The sequence below is a fragment of the Python bivittatus genome, unplaced genomic scaffold, assembly GCF_059951505.1.
Source record: "Python bivittatus isolate LINGU-HERP-01145 unplaced genomic scaffold, Pbiv_v1 ctg000480_np1212, whole genome shotgun sequence".
Lineage (NCBI taxonomy): Eukaryota > Metazoa > Chordata > Lepidosauria > Squamata > Pythonidae > Python > Python bivittatus.
Window position 1 is genome coordinate 55,000,396 of NW_028277075.1, and position 27,656 is coordinate 55,028,051.

General features: G+C 37.2%; 1 protein-coding gene across 1 annotated transcript in view; it reads right to left on the minus strand.

Moving 5' to 3' along the window:
- Positions 1-1,258: 1,258 nt before the first annotated feature.
- SWAP70 (switching B cell complex subunit SWAP70) overlaps positions 1,259-27,656 on the minus strand; it is a 47,300-nt gene continuing 20,902 nt past the window's right edge. Inside the window, exons 3-12 of the mRNA XM_007428182.3 lie at positions 26,532-26,705; positions 23,740-23,967; positions 15,957-16,103; positions 12,865-12,973; positions 11,057-11,238; positions 8,525-8,632; positions 8,181-8,347; positions 7,447-7,645; positions 6,590-6,686; positions 1,259-3,743 (exon numbers count right to left, since the gene is read on the minus strand). Of these exons, the coding sequence (XP_007428244.1) occupies positions 3,634-3,743; positions 6,590-6,686; positions 7,447-7,645; positions 8,181-8,347; positions 8,525-8,632; positions 11,057-11,238; positions 12,865-12,973; positions 15,957-16,103; positions 23,740-23,967; positions 26,532-26,705 (1,521 nt within the window). The 3' untranslated portion in view covers positions 1,259-3,633. The remainder of the gene's footprint in view (positions 3,744-6,589; positions 6,687-7,446; positions 7,646-8,180; positions 8,348-8,524; positions 8,633-11,056; positions 11,239-12,864; positions 12,974-15,956; positions 16,104-23,739; positions 23,968-26,531; positions 26,706-27,656) is intronic.

The following is a 27,656-nucleotide window of genomic DNA, read 5'->3' on the forward strand; positions in this document are numbered from 1 at the left end:
ATTTAGACAACACCACTAGGGGGCACTAAAGCCATACATCTTTTCTTCAGGGGTAGGGAAATCCAAAAGAGACTAGTCAAATTTGTGGTAGAATGAAGTAATTAATAAGCACAATGTCTAGTAGGACATGAGGTCATGCCACGACCTTTGCAGAACTGACGTGCTGAAAGGGCTTACTAAAGAGCCATATCCCCTTTCTGAGTAAGATATAATCGAGATGACTCAGCTGAGTTCAGCAAGTCCTATCAGACTAACAGTAGGTTAAATGGAAGAGTAACAATGAAAGCGAGTAGGAAAGCAGGTGGAGCTAAAGGCCCTGCAAATTTCAGGGATGAGAGTGTTGCGCCACTGTCATAAAGCAGGCCTAATATAGAATGAGAATGTTACCGTATCTCAGGCCTATCTTCAACAGAGGGTAGTTTTCAAGTACAAATCCATTTCCTGAAATCATTTAATTGGATGTGGCTGTGTATCTTCCACCTACAAAGAATATGCTCTGTTAATGTATAACTGAGTATTTCACTCCTTGGAAGAATTAAGACATTTGACCAAACTGCAGATGGAGGAGGAAGAATCTCTGTAGATCACAAACCATAATAATGGCAGAAAAAATGCCTCCTCAAATAGTTTTCATGTATTCTCCATCTATCTGGTATCATTCTCCACAAAATGCCTCTGTGAATTAAGCACTGAGGTCATCGGAATCTGTATTATAGGGGATGAGTTGTTTGAAATGTGTTCATTCATGTCATTTAATGTGGAAGCACACGTGTATATATATCAACACAATTCTTATATATCTGACAACAGGAACTTTTTGTAGGTTTTTTAATTAGTTCTGAGGGCCACAAGGAACACTGTAGTGAAGTTACTACAAGAGGCATGAAATTTTCAGCTAATTTCCCCCCCCCCCCAATTTGGGGAAAAATGTTCAATGTTTGGGGATAGCTGGTAGGGTTTTAAGCAAAAACAAAAACGGGGGGGGGGGACGTTAAACCTGATAATGGCCTAATGCACCCTACAGCGTATTTTTTACAAAAAGCTGTAGAAAAAGGCACCATTAAAAATAAACGTTTTGCTATTGAATTTAAGCCTATACAGTCCTGAAGGACAGCATTCAATTCAGGCACCCCTCTTCTACAAGAATATTAAGTATCATAAAGAAAGTGTGGCTGTAACAGGAAAAATTCTTTAACTTTGCATTTAATAACCCAATCTGTCCAACCCACACCCAAACATAAGATGAAATAAATGTGTAGATATTAAAGTTGTTTATTTTAACAAATACTAAAGCAAAAACAAAATGGAACATATGAAAAACTGGCAGTTCCTTAATTTGGTCCAACAGTAATTAGCACAAAAATAGCTTAACTAATGTAAATTAACAGTAATGACTTAGTAGTTTGAATATTATAAATATACCTGAACTGGTTTCTCAGAATATATCAGAATACAACAATCCTAGTACTGTTCGTTCCTATCCAACTAGGATGTTTATATATCAACAGCATAAAAAGAAATTATTACTGTACAGTAACTACACATTTAAGAAAACTTAGTATTAATAATAGTCATAAACAGGTTGAAGTCACTTTATAAACACTTTTCAGTTAGCAAAACACAACACAACAAAAATGAAGGCTTGTGCAAAGCCTCAAATTGATGCTTCCCTTTGATGAACCTTCAGTGACATCTCCCTTTGATACAGCTCCATGAAACAAAACAGTCCCCCACTCCAGGTGCCACTTCTGACTGGTTACTCTGCACACACAGAAATTATTTCCATCAATGTGAAGCGGCCCGTGCTTTCCTTTGATACATGATGGTATCAGTTGCTCCAGTGATCAGTCAAAGTGGCTCCATGAAGCGATGCAGTATCACTCCTAAAAAACAGAACTAACCACACAAAGAAGCTAACGCTGTTATAATCTGTCTACATCTGTTCATTTCTTATTTTGAAAGTTATTTCACTATTTCATATCTTGCCTTTTTGGACACAAATTCTGACAAGAAACACCAACCATCATTAATAAAACCACAAGACAGTTTAAAAACAAAAACGAACAAGTAATCCAAGATTCCTTCCTCCTGGGAAGATGATGTCTGAGATGAGCTTTGCCTACCTACTTGGTTCTTCTCTTGAAAAGGTCCACATTTTGAGGTTCCCAACTTGGTCAGCATTATTGCTGCTGCACATTTTGCTAATTTCAAGTTGGCTTATGTGAGAGTTCCATAATTCTTAATTAAATGAATGGAGACTCATTTGATAGCATTTGCATGATTCTCCTAATGATTTCCACAATTGACTGGCTGGCTCTTCTTCAAAGTAATATTTTATTCCAGAAATAATTAAGCTGTATTATACGCTCAAATACAGGCATACCTTGGAGATATTGCGAGTTCAGTTCCAGACCGCTGCAATAAAGCAAATATCACAATAAACCGAGTTTCCCAGGGCATATCAGTTATGTTTACACTATACTGTAATCCATTAAGTGTACAATAGCATTATGTCTAAAAAAAACAATGTACCTACCTTAATTAAAAAATAGTTTATTACTAAAAAATGCTAATCATAATGTGATAGACTTGCTCAACGCAAGGTTGTCACAAACCTTCAATTTGTAAAAAATACATCTGCAAAGCACAATAAAGCAAACTGCAATAAAACAAGGTATGCCTATACTTTTAAGTCTAATATATTAATGTTACATTTACCTGCGAAATAATTTATCAATTATTAGCAGTATTTGGACTGTATAGGAAATCAAGGAAATTTGGTGAACAAAGTTAGATTATTAATTTGCATGAGTTGATATCTGTAATCAATTGGTTGACCAAAAGTATAACCCTATGCATGTTTTCGCAGAAGAAATATTCTCATACTGCCAAGATTGGACTATGACTTTCTGAATCAGGATGTTAATGATCTCTCAACAAAATAAAAAATGTTCACCTCTGCTCTCATCAGGCTATTAGTGTAATGATAAAAAAATCAAAAGGAGGCTGTGGGCTGTTCAGTTTTTCTTTCTTTTCCTCCCTTTCAAACTACAGGATTATTAAGGTTCTGAAATTACCACTTGAGAATATATTCTATATTTATATGAGAAACACGTTTCAGTCACACACTGATACATCGAGCCACTGATATAGTGACCCGTTGATCCAAACTGGTATGTTTCTCCATGCATCTTTGGCCCGGCCCTACCAAAGATAACAATCCTCCTCCTGTCCACAAAAACTTTTGTTGCCCCAAATATAAAACTAACAGGATAAGTTCATAGTCTTCTAAGCAGCCTAGGATAACAACATGGGTAAAAAGGCCCACAATACTCCCCATGTGTTCTAGTTCACTTGTCCAATTCCAAATTTAAAAAACACACTTCAAATTACGGTATTTCAATTTTCATTAACTGCACACAATTATTCAAACAATTTTTATGGACATTTAGTGCTTTCACAAATTCTGTTATAATTCATGGTGTGCAGTAGAATTTATATTTTGCATCTAACTTCTTTATATAGCTTGAGCTAACTTGCAGTATAGGCAATAAATTGGTATAACAATATTTATTTAACTACAGTATCAGATTTCTGCTCTCTGCTGCCCCCAATGTATTTCAGCCACGTTCACTAATCAGAAGTACTCCTTTGCCCTTTCCAACTCTTCTCTCTTTGCTCAAGTTCAGCTTCAGTGAAGGCTGCTGGTCCCCAATTAGTGATCAAATGAGGATTCTTGGAACCTAGAAGACATAATATTTTAGATATAGCAATTTAAATACATGTGTCACAAGCTAGTTCTAACTCGACTTTAATGATTAGTTGTGTGAGAATGTAGATGGGGCAAATATATTAAAAATGCACCCCATCAAAAGCATTGAAATAAAAATACTTTTAAAATGCCTTTCATCCTTATGTATACCAAGATGATTTGAAATAAACATAAATAAAATGAATAATAATATGTTATAAAATAAATCAAAGAACCTTAATAAACAGTTCAACCAAGCAATGCATTAATTTTCAAATAAATAAATTTTGACTTGGTACCAAAAAGATCATAATGCCACTGCCAGTTCTATTTCTATGGAGGGTTGAAAATATTCTAAAACCAAAATGCCATCAAAAGAAGTCTCTATTTTGACTCCTCTCTCTCCTTTACTATATAATGTACTTTCCTTAACAAGTTTTAACTGAGATGACCTCCTTCCAAAGTCCCTGAGACCTAGGAAGGGAGAGATAAGCCTTCATATTTGGGGTTCCATGTCACTTAGGGCTCTATAATTAAAACCAGCATCTTCAATTAGACTCTAAATATACTTCATTCAAAGTCTGGCTGTACCAATTAAATCCTGATGGTGTTATCTGCATCAAGTGAAGATTCCAGGAAACCTTCAAGGAGAGGCCACATATAAATCACTATAATAGTCTAATCAAGTGGTTATAAAAATGTTGATTCTGTGGCTAAACTATCCTGCTCAGGAAGAATTGTAACTGTTGAGCCAGCTAAAGTTGATAAAAGGTGGTTGGTACCACTGAGGCCACTTGGGACCCCATCAATCATGTCGGATGCAAAAATACATCTAAGCAACATATCTAAAACTGACTGCTCAACTATCTTCTGGACATAAAAATTATCTTATTCCAGGAATGCACAGCACTCTACGTTATGACGAATCACCCTCAGTCCACTGCTTTCATGCTGTCCATTTTCAATTTCATACGCTGATCTACAGCTATATAAAGGACTAGATAATTGGCAAAGAGAACTGATTGCCATTTGCAGATTACTGACATTTTACTGTGATTTTCTAATGACCTCATCTAGTATATTCATATAGATGTTAAAAGCCTAATGTATTCTTACATGTGTTTAGTCATAGTCACTATAAAACCTGCATTATCTGTGTTCTAACCACTATGCTGTTTCAGAGCCCAGAGCTTCCTTACAAACCTAGCTGGACTCTACACTGCAGAAGAGGATGCTTGAGAATAATTGTTTCCACCTCACTGTTCCTTAGCAAGACCACGTTTCAGCAGGAGTGCCAGCCCTCTAAAGAACATTCAGGAGTTATTGGATTTCACATGTTTCTATGGGTGGAAACCTTCATAGGCTCATTTTAATAGGACAACTACCATTCAACAGAAATTAAGCAACAGCCAACTGAAACTTCATCAGGAAATTGTCTCACTTACTATGACAATGGAATCACACAGAAATGCCCTAGCTTTGGCTCAACAATATGTCACTCAGCTGGAAATACCAGCTCCAAATCTGTCCTTTAGAAGACACTGTACTGGGAATACTTGATATTATTCTATGAATACTATGGCAATAAAGAAGCCTCAGTTTTGACCTCCCAAGTCACCTCCATTACAAATAAAAGTAGACGATAGTCAGTACATCATCAGACATCTAATCTATTTTTTTGTCCCAATAACAATTACAAATACTCAAACACATTAGTTGAGCAAATTCCTCTAAGCTACTGGATTCTTTATTGATAAGAGGAACTTTCTCTCTCTGAACTTTCCAGCCTACCCTGGTAGTATAGTATATATCTAAGCAAACAGACCTGGGAGAGATCCTTCTTCCTAACTCATGCCCCCAGATTATTGGGCTACTGGAATGTGTAATATTCAGGCTTATTTACAACCTTGCTTTGTTTAGAAGACAGTCAATAATACTATGCCTAGTTATCATAGTAATGAAAAGTCTGTTCTATTATGGACAGTCAGATGTCCTTCCCCTGCAAAAAAAACTGTCCTAGTTTAATTTTAATTTTAATTCAATCCACTATGGAAAATATTTACTCCCCAGCACCTTAACCTGGGGATGTATTTAACACAAACACATTTAGTAGTGACATATCAAAGCTGCTCTCAAGATTCATTAACTTTTCTGATAAATCTTTTATTACAAACAATAATAATGCTGCTATTATACTCTAAATGCCAACTACAATAACATCATCATTTTTACCATAATTCACTTGGCTCTGAAAATGTCCTGTTGAACCAGGAGCTTATGCTCCTTATACTGTAGATACAGTGATTGATGAATACACATTTGCTTGGTTGATTTCCATTAAAAAACTGAAACTGAAATTAATTGTTCTTTCATGAGAAACCATAAGAAATATCCTTCAGAAGTTCAGCTCCCATAAAGAGGAAGGCATATAAACCCAATTACATACATAACTCTATCCTGCATGCAGCATAAATGCATCTCATATATAGCAATTATAATTGGACAGTAATAAATATAAAGGCAGAATAATCAAGATAATATAAATGTTATAAATAAGCCTCAAGAACAAAGGCCAACAGAGTTTTATGACATGATGAGGCTACTGAGAAATTTGACTTGCAGGCACCTAAGGTATCAGCTGGCAGTGTTTGCACAATGTCCCTTTCTTCTATTCAGGATTTGGTTCAGCTATTCTCCAGACAATAGCACACACTAAGCAGGAAGTACAGCCCAGGCTGACTCAATAATAGTTCAGACTTCTTGGAAACCATAATGGGTTATTTAAGATAAAAATAGCAGCATGAATGCTGATTCACAAAATAAAGAGTTGTTTCCTACCTGGTTCAATTAATCGAATTAATCCCTCATGATGAGCTACTCTGTCTTTCCAACTTTTGGTTTTGCTTGTTGCTACTTCCAATTTCTTCTTTACCTCCTAAAACAGAATTAACACCAGCATTATATAGAAAGAAATTCTTTTTTTCAACAGAGACTCTCAAAACATCAGGCTGGACTTTAACTGGACGTGAGCAGTGACCAGCCAAGGTCAGCACATGAAGGAGCACACAACTGCAAATACTTGTAAAGAGGGTATTCCCCATGCCTGCAAAAGCCAATCTTAGCTGCTGCTAGATTACCCATAAATTACTGTGAACCTAACTACATATTCCTATGGGTATGATTTCTTAGCTGCTATTACATTGCCAAGTTTCATCAACTTCCTAAATCTATTCCTGATACAGTTTTTGGACACAATTATCTCCGCCCCATTTCTGCACATTTTATTATTGTGCCAAACTGGTACAATACTTTAATCCTGGTAATTCTCTACAGATAATTTTCTGTTAATGTTTATGATTATGTCTGCTTACACAGTACAAACATAAATGCCCAATAAGAACAGATTCAACTCTGTGACTGGCCAGAGCCACTACAAACTGACATCTTAAAGAAGATGTAAATCAAATGTCATATTACCAACACTTGAATACATTTAGGTGACTGCTGGCAAGCTGCTATGCACACACACGCCTATCAAGATGACCTGGGAAAGCTTTACAGCACGCAGGCTGAGCCTTCTGAGGAATGCAGCTGCCTTGGCCCTTCAAGGAAGAGTATTTCATTCATATTAACATGTTTTGCAAGGTGTCCCTTCATATACTTTGTATAATCCTGGGAAGGCTACACTAGCTCACCTCATATTGTTCAAAGGCTTGCTTCCTCTCCAATTCCAGTTCTTCCAACTGCTGCATGGCGACCTGTAGAGCATGTTCCTTCATTTTTCTCTGGTTTTCCAACTCTTGCTTTTCTGCCTCCGTCATCTGAATGGTCTGCTGCTGCTCTAAGTGCCACTTTTCCAAGTCTGCTCTCTTGGCTGTCTCTTCTTCTAGTAGCCTAGAAAAGGTTTAAGTAACAAAGGGTACATATTGGGAATAACACGATTCAGGACTGACACAACTCATATGCCTTTTCCATATGGACTAAATAGTCAAGAAAGCATAATATAAAACAGGATCATGGAAATCCTCTTGCTTTTGTGCTTCAAGTCAATCAAGCTACCACACTCAGAAATGAAACCATCCCCCACATAAGGTGAGTTGTTTCCTTTTTCATTGCCCCATTTAGCATCGAGCTCAGTTAAATCTGTTTTCATTCATCTGATTCAACTGAACTTATTTCTTGATCTACAAGCAATTTCTCTGCATGATATATTTTGTTTACCATTTCTGTGGTAATATGCCTAGAACCAGAAAGAGGGAAACAATCCTTCACAAACATTCAAGGACAGAGGACCCTTTTTTAATGTAAGAATGATATTTAGGTTACTTGGGCAGCCTATAGTTTTATGTCTGTTCCATCCTTCCTTCTGCAACATAAATGACTGCCAGCCTTACACTCAGCATTTGACTCTATCCAATTACACACTGACCTGGCCTGAAGTCTCCTGACTGTTTCCTCATCCTGACGTGCTTGTTTCTCATCCTCCAGAGCTTCCTGTAGCTGTTTATACATTTCTTCAAGTTCCTTGACTCTCAGAAAGTACTGCTCAAGCTCAGATGATTTCTGAGCAACCTGTTCTTCCATTTTCTGTCTTACCTAGAAATAGGAAATGAATGCATGCTTCATTATCCTTCAGGACAAGCTTTCTATTTCTATGAGAGAAAAAGGAAAGTTTGTGGCTTTTTCTTTTTTCCCTTTTGTCCAAACATATACATGCTGAAAATATAGCATGAAACCCCTTCAGAGTTTGCCCATTCTTTAGCTGACATATACCATTTTTTCTCTCTCCAGTTCAAGACTGAATCGATCTTGTAATTCCATTTGAGTCTGCAGACGTTTCTTCTCTTCCTCCGAAGCTCGAGCAGCTGCTTCTTCTAATTGCTGGGCCAAAGAAAAAAACCCAATAAAATCTGTTCCTGGTTTATGTATATATGGAAATACAGATCAACTATTTAGCATGTAGCTGTAAACATACATACTTATTTCTTCATAAAAGCAAAAATTTTATCAAAGAGAAAAATATATATTCAAATTAAAAAGAAAGAAATTATGTGCTTCATGAAGGGATAAAGTAAGGAAGGATCTACAGGTCTCCACTGAGGCTTCATGTAAAACTTTCTGAAAAGATTAATCCCTACCAGCTCTAAAATAGTACATAAACAATAAAAAGCAGATGAAAGATAAAATCTACATAGGTTTCTGTTGAGCTGGAGATAAGATAAGCATATCCAAGAATAGCACAGACATTGCTCAAGACTCATGAAAAACTATTCCTTTTAGCTCAAACTTGCTGTCCAAGTAAGTAAAAAACTAGAAGTATTATGTTATACAAGTATGAGAAATTTGGCAACTGAATTTCTCTAGCAAGATAATCCCCACATATTTTGAGGCATGTATGGTTAGAAGTTTCTGAATGGTTTGGTTAAACAAAAATAAGGAAGCAGTATAAAAATAAGTACTTGTACAACATTTAATGCTTACAGTAGCACTACTGTTGGTCCCATAATTCTCTCAATCTGCTGTTATGAACTCAAGGCAGGAGTCATGCAATTTGGCTTGGCTTAACTGGCATCTCTTTCCATCAACAATTAAACTGTAGGTTTGAATTAACACACAACTCAACAAATTTGAACTCTTGTCTTTGTGAAGCTATTATGCCATTTTTTTAAAAAAAAAATACAGACAGTCCTCTACTTACGAACAGGTTACATTCCAAGAGGCTGTTCATAAGTCCATTTTGTTCGTAAGTCCAACCAAGTATAAAACACAGCCTCCCAACATGTGATAGTGCTGCCAAGCGTACATACGCAGCATGCTGTAAACTAACCCTTTCCCACCTTCTTCTGCCTTCTGGGACCTTCTAAGTTGGAGTTGTGGACAGGTTTGTTTGTATCGGTGAAAGTTCATAATTCAAAAGTTCGTAAGTAGAGGACTGACTGTTCAGCAAACCACCATCAATGTCACATATCCACATTGTGTATCTGTGACAGAATATTTTTAGATATATTTATATTTTTAGATATAAATATTCTAAAATATTTTAGATATATAAATTCAGTACTCCTGCCTCACTTTCACAACACGTACTCCCAATCTTCTTGGAATCATTCCTTGCCTAATACTGGAACTTTTCCTTCAGAATCTGGCTGAAACATATAAAGCATAGCTTTTACATCACTATATTCTGTTCTTGCATGTTTATTCTTTGCTTGAATGCTCATTTCACTTTACATTGAAAGTACTCAGGTTCTGTTTCTGTTTCTACATATGAGATGGAAAAATATATCTCATTCTACAATGACCATTAAAGGTGTTTTAGATGTACATATGTCAAATTTTAGCTGTAAAATACCCAACAATTCTGACATTGCAGTGATCAAAGCAGTCAATGAGGGACAGGCATCTTAGTTATTATTTAAAGACAGTTATGCTTTCATATGCATAAGATACCCGTGCATATGAAAACATTAGGGAAAAAAAGCAGAGACTCTTATCATTTCCCTGGTCTGTAAATTCATTTCAAGCTGAACTGAGTGCCTGGCACCATCCAAGAAACTTCCCCTTGACTGTAAAACAACTCAGATAAGCAATGTGCAAATTACTGGAAAAAACACTTCTGTATTATTACTCCAATCAAGAACTACTGTAATTTTAGTACAAGGCATTTTTCTTTGAACAACTCTTTCTTTAAATCCAGTACAAGATCTATATTTGCCCTCAGTCTTTGTGGGGACAAACAATTTCTCCTGCAAGAAAGAATGATGCAAGGTTACCAATTCCCTGTGGCCATGCCATAACAGAAATCTTAGGAAGGAACTTCACAATCCTGTTTTACTCTCTGGATACCCTGAAGGCTTGATTTTGGATAATTATGTTCGAGGTACTTTCCTAGGACATAGTGTCAGGACAGTCAACTATTTCCATATATTAATCTATACATTGTTACAGTCATGAACCAGCACGGTGTGGTGGTTAAGGTATTAGACAAGGAGTGGGTAGCTGGGTGGCCTTGGGCCAGTCACTCCCTCTGAGCCCTAATCAGTGTCAGGCTCTGCAATAAGCCGCCACCCCCTCATGGCATCATACATTGACAGCTCTGCTATGTGAACTAAGTGAGCACAGCCTAAAAGAAGCAGACCCTACAACCAAGCAGGACAAATGCAAAGAACATCATCAACTAAGAAGAACAACTAACAAGAACAATGCCTATTACTACAGTCCCCGAAAATCCATGGCCTCAGAAATACAATTTACAACCAAAGTATTAATTCTACATTCTGGAATGACACAAAACCTCAAACCTACCTTTCGGACAGTTTCCAGTTCCTTCTGTTTATTTTCATTTGCTATTTGGAGCTCCTTCATTTGCCTCTCCAATTCTGCTTGTTCAGCCTGCAGTTTCTGGCGTAAATCTTTCCGTTTCTGGCGTGCCTCTTTATGAGGTGAAGGGCTTTTTAATTTTAGCAGATTTACAGTTGTCTGAATGGCTGAGTAATGAGAATAAGCACAATAATATTTATAGTTTAAGTCCATAAATACCTTTATTACTCTTTCAATCTTACAATGCTGTTCAGTTTCTAACATTAGGCCTTCATCCATACTTTTAAAAATAAAATTGCATTTGTTTGCAAATAAAAACATAGTATATGGTAATCAATAGTGTAATATAGATATATAATTACAGTATTTGAAATACCAGAATGAAAACCTTTAACATCAACTACAATATAAAGTACAATTTGTATTTTGCAATAATACCAGCTCTCCATACAATGAAATACATTTTGTCACCAGACCCAACCACTACACAGGTGGTAAAGCCAATCAGATATGCCATCAGACATACATTACAGCATCAAAACATTTGGCCGGAGAAGAGAGAAACAGAAATCTTAATTAGAGAATCATTTAACTCATTGGACTGAAGCCTAGTAAGACAATCTACAGTCTTATTAGTGGTCAGATTTACAAGCTACTTCAACTTACAACAGGCACATGAACAGGAGGATGCATTAAGCCACTGAACAGAAAAGCAGAATTTAAAATACTCTGTGGTGACTTAGGACTGATATGCTACATATTTAGGAAACTAAAGCTATGCCAGAGAAAGTCAAAGACAGGAATCTGGGCCTTTCAAGTCCAAGTATATTGTGGACTGATAACTGCCACAGACTCTTCCAGGAGATATATATGAAGGAGGCTTTTAATTTATTGGCTACAGCTTCTCTTCCAGCAAACTGTAAATATATTTAACACCAACAAAGATACCAAAATCTTCCCAACATTATTTGACATTATTCCCAAACTTTCTAAATTTAAGTTTGTTTTGTCTTTATTACTGAAAGTCCAGCATACTCTATTGCTAATTTGTTCATTTATGAACGAATACCAATTATAGCTGAAGTCGCTTTTCTACCATAAAGCCTAAATATTAATTTATTTCCGTATTTTTGTTCTACATGGGACAGCAGGAAAGACAGTGCGCACACAAATATAAAATAACATTTTCAATCTGAGAAACAATTTACTAAATGGGGTTGCTGCAATTATGAAGTCTTGATAGTTCTACATTTTTATCATTTCTTGCTCCAGGGACAGAGATGAAAACGTTCCATTTACAAGACACAAACTTTATGTGAAAAAAAAATGAAATCCACTAAATAGGTAGCACCTCAAGGGGTAGCGTTGTGTTTCTGTTTGAACGACAGCAAATGTATTGCTTCCTTATTGGTAAATGACATTTTATAGATCTAGCTGAAAACATCAAGCCAATATTATATACAAAAAATTATCATCATCCACTTTCCTGCCAATGAGAAAACCTTTCTGTGAATTTCATTAGAGATAGAAAGATCACATTATACATCAATAAGTCTTTTGTTTTACTCCAAGGACAAACGATTCCTTGCCTGTTAATCTGCCAGTCTAACAGCTAAAATTCATTTTTGATAATGGCATAAGCATCTGATGTGAATGCAGATTTGAAAGTGTTTTACTGAGATGCTTAAATTCACTTCATAATTCAGTAGTAATACTAATTTCTGGTCAGTTTTTTTAATAGCCCTACATTCTTTAAAAATTATCAGTAAAGTAAAACAGCAGTAAAAGTTTACCTTGAATCCACTCCTGTTTCTTCTTCTTATCAGAAGCACTAATCTCAAAACCTTTCTCTAAACTATTTATAAGGAAGAGACATTTTTTGCCATCTTTGTCAGGCAAGGCCTAATAAGAGAAAATTATTGTTTGTTAATTCAGAGCCACTTAATACAGAGTATAGAAACATATACCCCAACAATAATCCCCATGCACAGAAGTTAAACATCAATAAATGTTGTATCACATTTTTTCCTAAAACAAGCTAGCAATGCATATTTGGGGCAATTCAAAATTTCTCCCAGTTTTATGGAAGAAAACATGCCATAGGTAATTGTATTCACAGAAGATATTTGAGTGGTCTGCATTTTTAGAACACCCAAACTAGAAAGACAAATACTACAGTCAGGTCCAGAAATATTGGGACATCGACACAATTCTAACATCATTGGCTCTATACACCACCACAATGGATTTGGAATGAAACAAACACAATGTGCCTTAACTGCAGACTGTCAGCTTTAATTTGAGGGTATGTACATCCAACTCAGGTGAATGGTGTAGGAATTACAACAGTTTGCATATGTGCCTCCCACTTGGTAAGGAACCAAAAGTAATGGGACAATTGGCTTCTCAGCTGTTCCATGGCCAGGTGTGTGATATCCCCTCAGTACCCCAATTACAATGTGCAGATAAAAGGCCCAGAGTTCATTTCAAGTGTGCTATTTGCATGTGGAATCTGTTGCTGTCAACTCTCAAGATGAGATCCAAAGAGCTGTCACTATCAGTGAAGCAAGCCATCATTAGGCTGAAGAAACAAAACAAACCCATCAGAGAGATAGCAAGAACATTAGGCGTGGCCAAAACAACTGTTTGGAACATTCTCAAAAAGAAGGAACGCACCGGTGAGCTCAGCAACACCAAAAGACCCGGGAGACAACGGACAACAACTGTGGTGGATGACCGAAGAATCCTTTCCCTGGTGAAGAAAACACCCTTCACAACAGTTGGCCAGATCAAGAACACTCTCCAGGAGGTAGGTGTATGTGTGTCAAAGTCAACAATCAAAAGAAGACTTCACCAGAGTGAATACAGAGAGTTCACCACAAGATGTAAACCATTGGTGAGCCTCAAAAACAGGAAGGCCAGATTAGAGTTTGCCAAACGACATCTAAAAAAGCCTTCACAGTTCTGGAACAACATCCTATGGACAGATGAGACCAAGATCAACTTGTACCAGAGTGATGGGAAGAGAAGAGTATGGAGAAGGAAAGGAACGGCTCATGATCCTAAGCATACCACCTCATCAGTGAAGCATGGTGGTGGTAGTGTCATGGCATGGGCATGTATGGCTGCTAATGGAACTGGTTCTCTTGTATTTATTGATGATGTGACTGCTGACAAAAGTAGCAGGATGAATTCTGCAGTGTTTCAGGCAATATTATCTGCTCACATTCAGCCAAATGCTACAGAACTCATTGGACGGCGCTTCACAGTACAGATGGACAATGACCCAAAGCATACTGCAAAAGCAACCAAAGAGTTTTTGAAGGGACAGAAGTGGAATGTTATGCAATGACCAAGTCAATCACCTGACCTGAATCCCATTGAGCATGCATTTCACTTGCTGAAGACAAAACTGAAGGGAAAATGCCCCATGAACAAGCAGGAACTGAAGACAGTTGCAGTAGAGGCCTGGCAGAGCATCACCAGGGATGAAACCCAGCGTCTGGTGATGTCTGTGCGTTCCAGACTTCAGGCTGAGATTGACTGCAACGGATTTGCAACCAAGTATTAAAAAGGGAAAGTTTGATGTATGATTATTATTCTGTCCCATTACTTTTGGTCCCTTAACAAGTGGGAGGCACATATGCAAACTGTTGTAATTCCTACACCGTTCACCTGAGTTGGATGTACATACCCTCAAATTAAAGCTGACAGTCTGCAGTTAACGCACATTGTGTTTGTTTCATCCCAAATCCATTGTGGTGGTGTATAGAGCCAAAGATGTTAGAATTGTGTCGATGTCCCAATATTTATGGACCTGACTGTATGTGATCAGTATTGCTCACAGAAAAAGCACATAAATTTTTCCACGCTGAATATGTCATGGTGATATACAAAATGTTGATATGGAGGCTGTACAACTCTAAGTCACTGCCAATAGCTACAAAAAGAATTCAGGACAGTAAACGATACAGTAGATAGGGGATTAATATAGGTTGATACCCTTTCATTCCAATAATTCTGAATCATGGTTGAAAACACTGCAAGACACTTCTAATGTAGCCTTTGCAGGGACAGACACTAATCAAATTAAGATGTGCAAATTCAAATTTTAAAAAAAAGGCTTAAAATGCTCCATTTCAGGTTCCGAATACTTTTATAAGATCAGAACAGCATCATAACACTTCCTTGAAGTTCGAAGAGCCCACTTAAGGTGAAAACAAGGCACTTCAAGCCCCAAAAATGTGAAAAATTATATACTCTACTAATTTCATTTAAAAATGCTTAGCAGTTTGATTTTCGCAAGAATAAGAGAGACTGTATTCTGCTATGAACATTAATTATAACTAGAAATGTATGACTAGAATACCTGCCCTTGACATTCTGTAATGTATACATTTTCTGCATCAATAGACAGAATCTTTATTGACTCAATACTATTTCTAAAATTATTAGGGTGATACAAGTTTAACTGTTTGCATTAGGCACTTAAGCTGAACTGCTATCAGTGGAAATTTAAAACTAAAAAAAAAAATTGCTGATTTATTTAAACCTATATAGCTTTTTTTCAGGCATTGGAGTGCGAGCATATGTTTCAGAGGGAAAAAACAGCTCTATAATCCATATAGAATACTACTCTTTCCCACTGGTTAGCAAAAAAGAGACACATATTCCATAAACTAAGAAAGAATTCTGAATGAAACATTTCAAAAAAATAAAGATTTCCTCCCTCTTTTCATGAGTACAATTGTTATCACTCTATTGTATTCTCCATGAAAATTGAAATCCCAGAATTTATCCGTTAAATCAATTATCTATAAATTAAATTAGCTTCATATTCATCATCTAGAAAACTATTATTTTCTAGTCATTTGTTTATTTTTACCTCTACTGTACAGTTGCCATCCAGTGCAATGTCTCCTCTTTTGTCTTTTAAATCTTCACTAACATAGTATGATATAACATTTGGTTTTAAAACAAACCAACGTTCTGTCCAGTTTTTCCTTTTGTGACCCTTCTTCCACATATAACCCTATAAAAATAATGAAGCAATTGTTGTTGTTCAGTTGTAAGGTTGTGTCCGACTCTGTAACGAGCTGCCACCTGTTGATCCCAAATCCAGTAACTTTCCTTGCAACCAATATTGATTCAAAAGAAAGTTCATTTATTGAGAATAAGTGTACAGTTCCAAAGCATTGCTAAGACTGAGCAAAAGCGCGCCAAAAGTTGTTTTTCTTACTTTAGCCCCCCCCTTCACCTCCCTTAGTTCTTGGTCTTCTGATCCCCTTGCTGGTACGACCTTGCACATTCCAGTGCCTGTGATAAGGAGCCATCTGCTTTTAACGGTTTCTCATTCCTTCTCCTCCTCCCCCTTTTCCAATGGCAGAACCGCAGCATATAAAAAGCAATTTCTAAACTAGCCATATAACAATCTATTATAAAATCTTGTGAGGATTCTGACAGACTCTTCGTGACCCCATGAACCATATCGCGCCAGGCCTTCCTGTCGTTGAATGAAGCAATTACTTTACATTATTTTAACTTGGAATGTTTAAGTTCTGATCCCAAATCCAGACACAATTAAAAGACATCTATTTATTTCAACAGATATTGATCAGACTTTTCAATCCAATCACTATAGGCATTTAAACATAATTTTTAACAATCACAGATTATGAAAAACCATCAGAGTAATTCAACTTTTTATCTTCAGTGAGAAAAAATCTCCTAACCCACCCTCATGGTTATTGGAAGTATAGGAAGTCCTCTCTGCCAGCCTTCATTTCTACCCATGAAAAATTTTGTTAGGTTAAAAATTCTGCCTCCAGAATCCAAACAGCAATAGGCTCCACAATACATTATTCTAGTTACCCAACCAGTTTTGAATTCACTGGATCTAAAGCTCTTTTTTACCAGTTGATTTGGCCCTTCTATTTTTTTAAAACCCCAAAAGTTCAGTCCATTGGAAAAACCGTCCCAGTGCCCACATCTAAAATGTAAAGCAGCAGAATGTTGAAATGGAAAAGAGTTCACCATTGTACTCTCCCATCCAGTCCCACTTATAGGAAGAAAATTATTAATTAATTTCCATCTGAAAACTATGAAGGAGCAAAAATTATATTAACAAACCCTATATAATTGTAGGAGCATTAGTACAAGACCTGCACCAATGTACAGTACTGGGCAAAAGTTTTAGGCAAGTGTGAAAAAATGCTGTAAAGTATGAATGTTTTCAAAAATATATATTGTAATTGTTTATCAATTTACAAAATGTGAAGTGAGTGAACAGAAGAAAAATCCAAATCAAATCAATATTTGGTGTGACTACCCTTTGCCTTCAAAACAGCATCAATTCTTACACTTGCACACTTTGTACACTTGCACAAAGTCAGGGATCTTGTAGGATTAGACTCAGGTGTATGATTAACCAATTATACCAAGCAGATGCTAATGATCATCAATTTCATATGTAGATTGAAACTCAGTCATAACTGAAACAGAAACAGCTGTGTAGGAGGCTTAAAACTGGGTGAGGAACAGCCAAACTCTCTACTAAGGTGAGGCTGTGGAAGACAGTTTCTTGTCACAGGTCATACACCATGGCAAGACTGAGCACAGTAACAAGACACAAGGTAGTTAGACTGCATCAGCAAGGTCTCTCCGAGGCAAAAATTTCAAAGCAGACTGGAGTTTCAAGACTCTTTTGAAGAAGCACAAAGAAATGGGCAACGTTGAGGACCGTAGATGCAGTGGTTGGTCAAAGAACCTTAATGCAGCAGATGAAAGACACATCATGCTTACTTCCCTTTGACACTGGAAGATGTCCATCAGCGCCATCAGCACAGAACTGGCAGAAACCTGTGGGACCCAGGTATACCCATCTCCTGTCCAGAAGAGTCTGGCCAAAAGTGGTCTTCATGGAAAAATTGCAGCCAAAAAGCCATATCTCCGACATGGAAACAAGGCTAAGTGACTCAACTATGCACGAAAACATAGGAACTGGGGTGCAGAAAAATGGCAGCATGTGCTCTGGACTGATGAGTCAAAATTTGAAATATTTGGCTGCAGTAGGAGGCAGTTTGTTTGCCAAAGGGCTGGAGAGCAGTACAATAATGAATGTCTGCAGGCAACAGTGAAGCATGGTGGAGATTCCTTGCAAGTTTGGGGCTGCATTTCTGCAAATGGAGCTGGAGATTTGGTCAGGATCAGTGGTGTCTTCAATGCTGAGAAATACAGGCAGATACTTATATCATGCCATACCATCAGGGAGGTGTGTGATTGGCCCCAAATTTATTCTGCAGCAGGACAACAACCCCAAACATACAGCCAATGTCATTAAGAACTATCTTCAGCGTAAAGAAGAACAAGGAGTCCTGGAAGTGATGGTTTGGTCCCCACAGAGCCCTGATCTCAACGTCATCAAGTCTGTCTGAGATTACATGAAGAGACAGAAGAATTTGAGGCAGCCTACATCCACAGGAGATCTGTGGTTAGTTCTCCAAGATGTTTGGAAAAACCTACCTGCTGAGTTCCTTCAAAAACTGTGTGCAAGTGTACCTAGAAGAACTGATGCTGTTTTGAAGGCAAAGGGTAGTCACACCAAATATTGATTTGATTTGGATTTCTCTTCTGTTCGCTCACTTTGCATTTTGTAAATTGATGAACATAAACAATTACAATATATATTTTTGAAAGCATTCTTACTTTACAGCATTTTTTTCACACCTGCCTAAAACTTTTGCGCAATACTGTATACATTTTGAAAAGATGGGAATACCCACGCCTCAAATCAGGATTGCTGGCAGGGAACTGCAAAGGGGAGAAAGCATATAAATGCAAGATTCCTGGCTACAACTTCAAACAATTCTGAATCACCACAGAATCTCACTATATGTCATAGAAACAACACTTTTGCATAAACCTGCCTCCTCATGCCCCACCACATTTTGGAAGATAGGCAAAACCCCAACATGAGTTTTATCTGTGTGTGTTAAATATAAACCCTCATGTTCCATTCCCTACTGGAATTTTATTTTAAATATATTTACATGATATAAGCAAAACTGGTCTTTGAAGTGCACAAATTATCTTCATCATCCATCATTTAGTATCAAATGGCCCTGCTGTACATTTAAAAAGGTAGGAGCACATACCTGCTAGAAATCATCCACTTTGTAAGCTATTTAAATGGTATGATACAGAGAGAAATTCAGGTTTAAAGACAGATCATTCTATTATTTAACATGAAATTGACTTGACACTAAAGACACTGAAAATGCTATGAATCTATTTCTGGAAATAATAGCTACTTGCACCATTCCTCAAATCTTTGGCTGCCCTACCAATTTCATTAACAAAAAGACCTACCAGGTTATTTTTCTTTCTTAAAGAGAACTCAGACTAAAATCACAGAATCACAGATTTGGAAATGGCCACCTAAGCATCAAGTCCAATACCCTAATTATAAAGGAATCCAAATTCAAGCATCCCAGAGAAATGGCCATCCAGCTTCCACCTGAACTGATTTAATGAAAGGGAACCACCATCTCTCTGGATAACTGGCTCCATTGTCAAACTGTTCTTACTGTTAAGAGGCTTTTTCTTTCCCTAACAGTCAAGCAGAATCTGCCTTCCTGGATCTGGTGTTTGGTACCTAGGCTCAAGATATATCTCCAACCACTAATCCTTTAATTCAATTGTTTACCTACTGTACTATTCTACTGTGCTGAAAGAGACATTTATTCTGTGCAATCTACAAGTCTCAGTTAAATGTTTATGAACCTTAATTAATTCAGAGTTTCCTCACTAATTATTGCTTCTTTCCTTTTCACTTGTTTTCAGAAGTCTGAATTGTAATGTTGCTATTAAATCAGTCCTAAAAGAGCTTACAGGCCAGGATCATGCAATTATTCTGTATTCAATGAGATCAATGAAAATATACCAATTCACCAACAGGAATATAACAAACACGCAATTTCATCTTTTTAAAAGTAAAAACTCTCCAATGCTTTACTGGAAGAGGGACATATCGTTTATTATTATTTTAAAATAAAATATAATTGAAGTGCTGGTGAATCTTCTTAAAGCAGTGAGTTAATTTTAAAGAAAACTAGATTTAAGTTAAATCTCTTAGATCAATTGTAGCAGTATGACAACCTTCCTAAATAACTAGAGAAGTTTCTTGAAAGGCAAGTAAGGAATTTTTAAATGCTTAGGCATAAAATATCACAGCTTCAGGTAGCAATGTGATTTGGTTCCAGCCAGTGCTATGACAGAAGCTTGTCCTAAGTGCTCAAAAGACATTTAAGCACAATGCCATGCAAAGGAAATTATTCTCTGGGAAATGTTAGTACATCACCTGACAGCACTGAGTCAGGTGTGTAGCAATCTTTAACTGCCTTGGTTTCATGAAAGCTAAACTATTATTGTAATTTAAGCAAACCTTTCCCACCCTTCCCTGCCATGCACCTGGGCTTCTGAGAAGATTTTTGCTTCCTCTTTATGTTCTCATATAGTCCCATGTTTCATGTCATATTCAAACTTGAGACACCACAGGGCTTTAACAAAATGAGTGTATACATTTTTGTAGAATGTAAGTTCACTCATGATGAACCAACGGAAATCCTGCAAAACGTTTGTTCTCTTAGCCTCTTAAGATACTTAATACCACAATGCTAATTAGATTGTGGTAATCAGCATATTAATATGCTTCTTAATAACCTAGTTATTGGAAAATGACATAATCAGAACTAGATTATCACAGCATTGTAACCTAATAAAAATAAAATTATTAGCCTGTCTTTTCTTTTTCTCCTTTATTCACAACCTGTAGAAAGTTGTTAAGACATGAAAACCCCTCATTTATTTATTTATAATATTGCTAGACCTACCTTTAAAGACAAGCTTTCCCAAAGCTTCTTATATAGATAAAAGGAATAAAAAATTAATAGTAAATAGTTTTGAAATCAATGTACCTCAAACATGTATGATACCACCATTCACTTCTCCAATCAAAACACTCTCTTTTATGTGCCAGCAACACATAACATAAAATAAATGTCATTTTTCTACCACAAAGGAGGCTGTGAGGCTGTCAGTTCTCTCCTCACTTCCTGCCTTTTTAAAAAAATTTTTCTCCCCTCTGGAGGGAGAAAAATCTATGGTGCAACTGGGTTTGATGCCACCAGTAAAAAACAGTAAGAAATTTGGGATGCCTTTCCAAACCCCTCCCTTCTTGCTCCTTTCCTCAGCCCCACCCCATGTGGCTGCAGTCTCCTGTGAGAAAACTAGCAAGGAAGTAGATATGAGAGTTCTTAGAGAGGCTCCTTTTTCAAATGGCCTCTCTAGAATATCATCTCAGTCTTGGGAGTAAGTCTGGCCAAATCCTCAGTAAGTGGTTTGTATGACATTGAAGGGTTAAGTTACAGGGGGGCAAAAAAGTATTTAGTCAGCCACCAATTGTGCAAGTTCCCCCACTTAAAAAGATGAGAGAGGCCTGTAATTTTCATCATAGGTATACCTCAACTATGAGAGACAAAATGGGGGGAAAAATCCAGAAAATCACATTGTCTGATTTTTAAAGAATTTATTTGCAAATCATGGTGGAAAATAAGTATTTGGTCAATATCAAAAGTTCATCTCAATCCTTTGTTATATATCCTTTGTTGGCAATGACAGAGGTCAAACGTTTTCTGTAAGTCTTCACAAGGTTTTCACACACTGTTGCTGGTATTTTGGCCCATGCATTCCTCCATGCAGATCTCCTCTAGAGCAGTGATGTTTTGGGGCTGTCACTGGGCAACACGGACTTTCAACTCCCTCCAAAGGTTTTCCATGCAATTGAGATCTGGAGACTGGCTAGGCCACTCCAGGACCTTGAAATGCTTCTTACGAAGCCACTCCTTCATTGCCCGGGCGGTGTGTTTGGGATCATTGTCATGCTGAAAGACCCAGCCACGTTTCATCTTCAATGCCCTTGCTGATGGAAGGAGGTGTTCACTCAAAATCTCACGATACATGGCCCCATTCATTCTTTCCTTTGCACGGATCAGTCGTCCTGGTCCCTTTGCAGAAAAACAGCCCCAAAGCATGATGTTTCCACCCCCATGCTTCACAGTAAGTATGGTGTTCTTTGGATGCAAGTCAGCATTCTCTCTCCTCCAAACACGACGAGTTGAGTTTAGACCAAAACGTTCTACTTTGGTTTCATCTGACCAAATATGACATTCTCCCAAACCTCTTCTGGATCATCCAAATGCTCTCTAGCAAACTTCAGGTGGGCCCGGACATGTATTGGCTTAAGCAGGGGGACACATCTGGCACTGCAGGATTTGAGTCCCTGGCAGCATAGTGTGTTACCGATGGTAGCCTTGGTTACTTTGGTCCCAGCTCTCTGCAGGTCATTCACTAGGTTCCCCCGTGTGGTTCTGGGATTTTTGCTCACCGTTCTTGGGATCATTTTGACCCCACAGGGTGAGATCCTGCATGGAGCCCCAGATCAAGGGAGATTATCAGTGGTCTTATATGTCTTCCATTTTCTAATTATTGCTCCCACAGTTGATTTCTTCACGCCAAGCTGCTTGCCTATTGCAGATTCAGTCTTCCCAGCCTGGTGCAGGTCTACAATTTTGTTTCTGGTGTCCTTCGACAGCTCTTTGGTCTTCGCCATAGTGGAGTTTGGAGTATGACTGTTTGAGGTTGTGGACAGGTGTCTTTTATACTGATAACAAGGTCAAACAGGTGCCATTACTACAGGTAACGAGTGGAGGACAGAGGAGCCTCTTAAAGAAGTAGTTACAGGTCTGTGAGAGCCAGACATCTTGCTTGTTTGTAGGTGACCAAATACTTATTTTCCACCATGATTTGCAAATAAATTCTTTAAAAATCAGACAATGTGGATTTTTTTCCTCATTTTGTCTCTCATAGTTGAGGTATACCTATGATGAAAATTACAGGCCTCTCTCATCTTTTTAAGTGGGAGAACTTGCACAATTGGTGGCTGACTAAATACTTTTTTGCCCCACTGTAGCTTAGCTCCAAACAAGCCTGGGGCTGCTTGGAGGTCAAATCTATTTTTTTTTTCTGATTGGCTACATCCAGTCAGAGAAAATTATAATCTGTGGGTTAAAAAATTCACAGAGCATGTTTGCCTCCCATGACCAAATTAAGTACAATATATTTGGTAATGGGTCAAAAAAAATTGTTATACTTTTAATATTTTAGTCAGAAATGCACAGAAGCTCTATGATGCATTTTGTACCCTCAGATGAAACACAAACTGATACTGATGCAGAACTTTCATTTTAAAAACTCATAAGTAACTCTTGTACCAACAAATATCTAAGTACTGTATGTTGACTTTAACATTTCTATAAAATGCTTTTTAAAAGTCATAGACAAGATAGCGAAAGGCTTTCAGTTATCAGAGCTCTTCACTTCTTTTGAACTGCAGAAACTGGTTAAAATAATGAGAAAAGGGAAAATATATTCAAGCTACATTAATTTGAATTATTTTTATACAGAGAATTTTAGCTTTCCTTCATATAAAATGTACTCACCAAACATCTTTTCTAAATGGAAAATGTGCTTGTTTCCATATAGTTTTATGAGGCATTAGAAATGCTGTATAAATCATTCAGGTTAGTGCAACATGCATAAGCTGAGCTTACCTGTTTTAACACATCTAATATAAGTTCACTGAAGACTTCATTAATGCCCATTGACACTGTTGGTCTGTCCATCCCTTTGCTAAATCGACCACTTCCAATGAGCTCAATCAATTCCCAAACAGAAAGACCTTCCCAATTGGCATCCAAACTGATCTTGTAATGTTCAAACTGTTCTTGATGCCAACCTAATCCCATTGCTTCTGTCAGCTTCTTAAGCAAGTATTCAATCTGTACAGAAAAAGACGCATGAGAGCTGAATGAATGTAACAAATAAGTGCAGGAAAACCTATGCTGTTGCTCTAAAATCTCTCACACAACACAACTGCACCATTTTTTTTTTTTATGCCTTCAAGTCAGTGTTGACTCCTGGCAACTGCCTGGACAAGCTCAGGCAGTTTTCTTGGCAAGATTTCAGAAGTGTTTTGTCATTGCCAACTTCCTAGGGCTGAGAGTGTATGACTGGCCCAAGGTCATCCAGATGGCTTTGTACCTAAGGTGGGACTAGAGCTCACAGGTCTCCTAGTTTCTAGCCTGGTGCCTTAACCACTACACCAGACTGGTTCTCCTTGTACCATCCATATGGCCGAAAGTATTGGCCAGAATAAGAAGAAATGAAAACTACACAAGAAAATACATGCTGAACTAACTTTGGAATTAACAGTGCATTAAAAAAATCCAAAATAAGGCTGTTTTCAAGCTAAGAAATTATTCCATTCCTGAACCATATCAGTGTGTTCAGAAATTTAAGACCATCTGTCTTCAGCTGCATTTCCCCAGTGGCCATCCAGGTGCTTATAAGAAGCCCATAAGCAGGATGTGAAAGGCAACTGTACATTCCTATATGTTCTCCAGCATATGGCTTCTGGCCTTGGAAATAATATAGTCATCATGACTAGTCGCCATTGATTCTTTATTCTCCTTTTAAAGCCCCATCTGAGATACTGTTGTCATCAGCCTGATTTTTAAGAGATAGCCCTGTTATCAGGTGATATGTGTAGTGTACATACAATAACCCTGTTTCAGGTGATATGTGTAGTGTACAGACCAACATATACGGTATTGGTGGATGAGACCATTTCTTTCTGTTAAAAACTGGTGGAGAGAAAGCATTCTTATGGGTAAAAAATATACTGTAAAAAGAGAGGGGGAAGGAGGTAAGAGTAAGAGACAATGTGCAATCTGAAGAGAGACAGTATAAATCTTTATGCTTAGCAGGGCCAGGAAACAATAGGAGTATACAAATGTGAATAATCTCTAGGAGTCCAGAAATATTTCAGCCTTTCCTTATTAAAGACAAGTACTATATAATTTTTCCTAAGATCTTGTCTTAGACAAAAGTACAGGTAGATCTTTAAACTAGTACACTGACTTAGGTGACATAACATCACTCCAGTAGCTTCAATAATTATTTAACATAGTGAGGAAGAAGCTCACTCATTATTTCTCAAGCCAAAGTTGGAAGTATACCAATAGCTGCTCCTACGATATAATCGCTGAGACATACACACAACAGTCTAGTTTAAAATAGTTTAGCTCATTAAAAAAATGCATTCATTTTAAGCCATCTTTTGTAACCATTTACACCAAATTGCAAACAAATGTACCAGTTTATCTATTTCAGGGATGATCATGGTCAGCAAGCCCCAGTTAGACAAATGAGAGTCTTATTTAGCTGTTTAAGTAGAAACTCTTGGTTCATTCACTATTAGACAATGATTACACAACCAGCATTATGAATCACTGCAAATTGGGTGGCATATAAATTTAATGTATTATTATTGTTGTGGTTGTTGTTATTCACAGCTTCATATGCATATAGGTATCTCTGTTTTGTATCATTCCTATACTGTATTGGATAGGAAGGAAGAAGAGAGATTATATGTCTTAGTCATCTGCCCAATGGATTCAGAATGTGCATCAGCACATGGGGTAAAAGAGAAGCTTATTTCAAGCAGGTTTTTTGATAGTGCAAGGGAATATCCAACTATTTTAATTACACAGAACTGCAAGGTTTTTTTAAAGGATTTTTAAAAAGTACTTTTAAAGCACTTTATATCATTGCAGACATATAGTCTAAAACCTTGACCTAGTACCTCCAGTTATATTGGATTATGTTGGCTAGGAAGTTTAGGAGCTGTAGTCAGATATAAGGCATCAGATTGTAGAAGGTTAATCTAAAATATGTCACTGTAACAATGACCATGACTCAAAGAATTATGAAAAACTAGGTGCATATATTCAGTGATATTCAAGAGCAGCAGATACATGGCCAACCGCTTTTGAGAATGAAGCAAGATTTTATTATTATATTGCATCAGGGTCAGCTTTACTAAGGGGAACAAAAAGTGTATTGGGCTAGGACTGGACTCTTCTTTGCTTAAGCTGTCTATATCGTATTACTTATCAAAATTACCAGAATTGCTTGGGAAATCAAAGAAGGAAGAGAAAACCTTAGAAAAGCTACATTCCAAATTTGCTGCCAAGACAATATGACTAATCGTTATGACAAATCACTTCAACAGAATGGGGGGGGGGGAAGCAGTTAAATGTAACCAGCATGGCTATGTGGCAATCTGGATTCAAAGAGGAAAAAGTGATTCTGAGCATGATGCACAAGTCAAGAAAAGATGCAGCTTCTTTAAAAAGTTGCTAACAGGCACAACGTAAGTGTTGCCACACACCCCACATCTCCTTATCCCCTCTAAATTCAGGGGGTTGCAGAGACTTAATAGTCATCAGTTCTACTCAGCTCAAAGGAGAATGTTAGGATACTTGAAATAAGTATTTCATACCTCTTCTGGCACAATGATTAATGGATATTTGTCTTCAGATAAGAAATTGAAGATGACCCACACTTTAAAAGCATCATCATCAGTAAGGAGTAAGGTACTTTTTGTGAGGTTTTTTTTGGCACACAGAGTCCAGCACATTTTATAGAATTCAACTTTGTCAAAGTTGTCTTGAACCTAAATAAAAATAAAATAATTTACATAATGTAAAAATATGGTACAAGACTCAACAATACACTTAGAATGACAATGCCAACAATGGGAAGGTATCCTGAATTCCACTCCTAAACCAACAGCAATGGAGCATTTTCTCACCCAACTGAAACTAAATAGAATGTCTGCTGGGTGAACCTTCTCAAAGACCACCTCTCCAGCTCTAAACATTGCAGTTCATCTGCTTCCTTGATTACAATGAAAATACCAGCAAAAATTCTAGTGATCTTTTGTTCGCTCTCTGTATACTACTCATTCTTATAGCAATCACTGCTTTTGCTTCCTTTCTGCCCTCAAGGCCACGTTAAATAAATATCGAGTATATTTCTTTAAGAAGTAATTGTTTAAAACCATGAACCTTCAAGATACTTGTTGATGTGATACAACTTACTCTTAATTAGAAGTTTCAGATTCAAAATCTGAACTGTACCACCCTTTGCTTCTTTTTGCAAAACTGCCAGCCTGAGCATTTCTCCATTCCACTCTTCAACAATGCAGACTTTGTTAAAGGCTGAGACTTCCCCACTGAGCTAGAGCACAAGAGGAAGTATTTTGTGAATCTGATTGGTATGGTCAAGGTGTCTTACAGGAGAAATGTGAAACAGGATAACAGACCGCATGTTAAACCAAGAGTTTATTGTTTTTCTCGCACAGACTGTCACAGGAAAATTATCTTGAATAATCTGTGTATAGACAGCATAGAATCAGTGCCCTGAATACAGCTAGATAAACTTTCTAGATTTCAGTCAAAGCAACCAGGCAGTAAGGAAAATGTATGTGAAAACTGGTAAAATGCATTAAGTGATTTCCTTCCATCAAACCTCATTGTCTAAGAAACTATATCTGTATTAACACAATATAGTGATAATTGGAATATATGCCAAGAAAACTTTGTAATCTTAAAACACTGATATG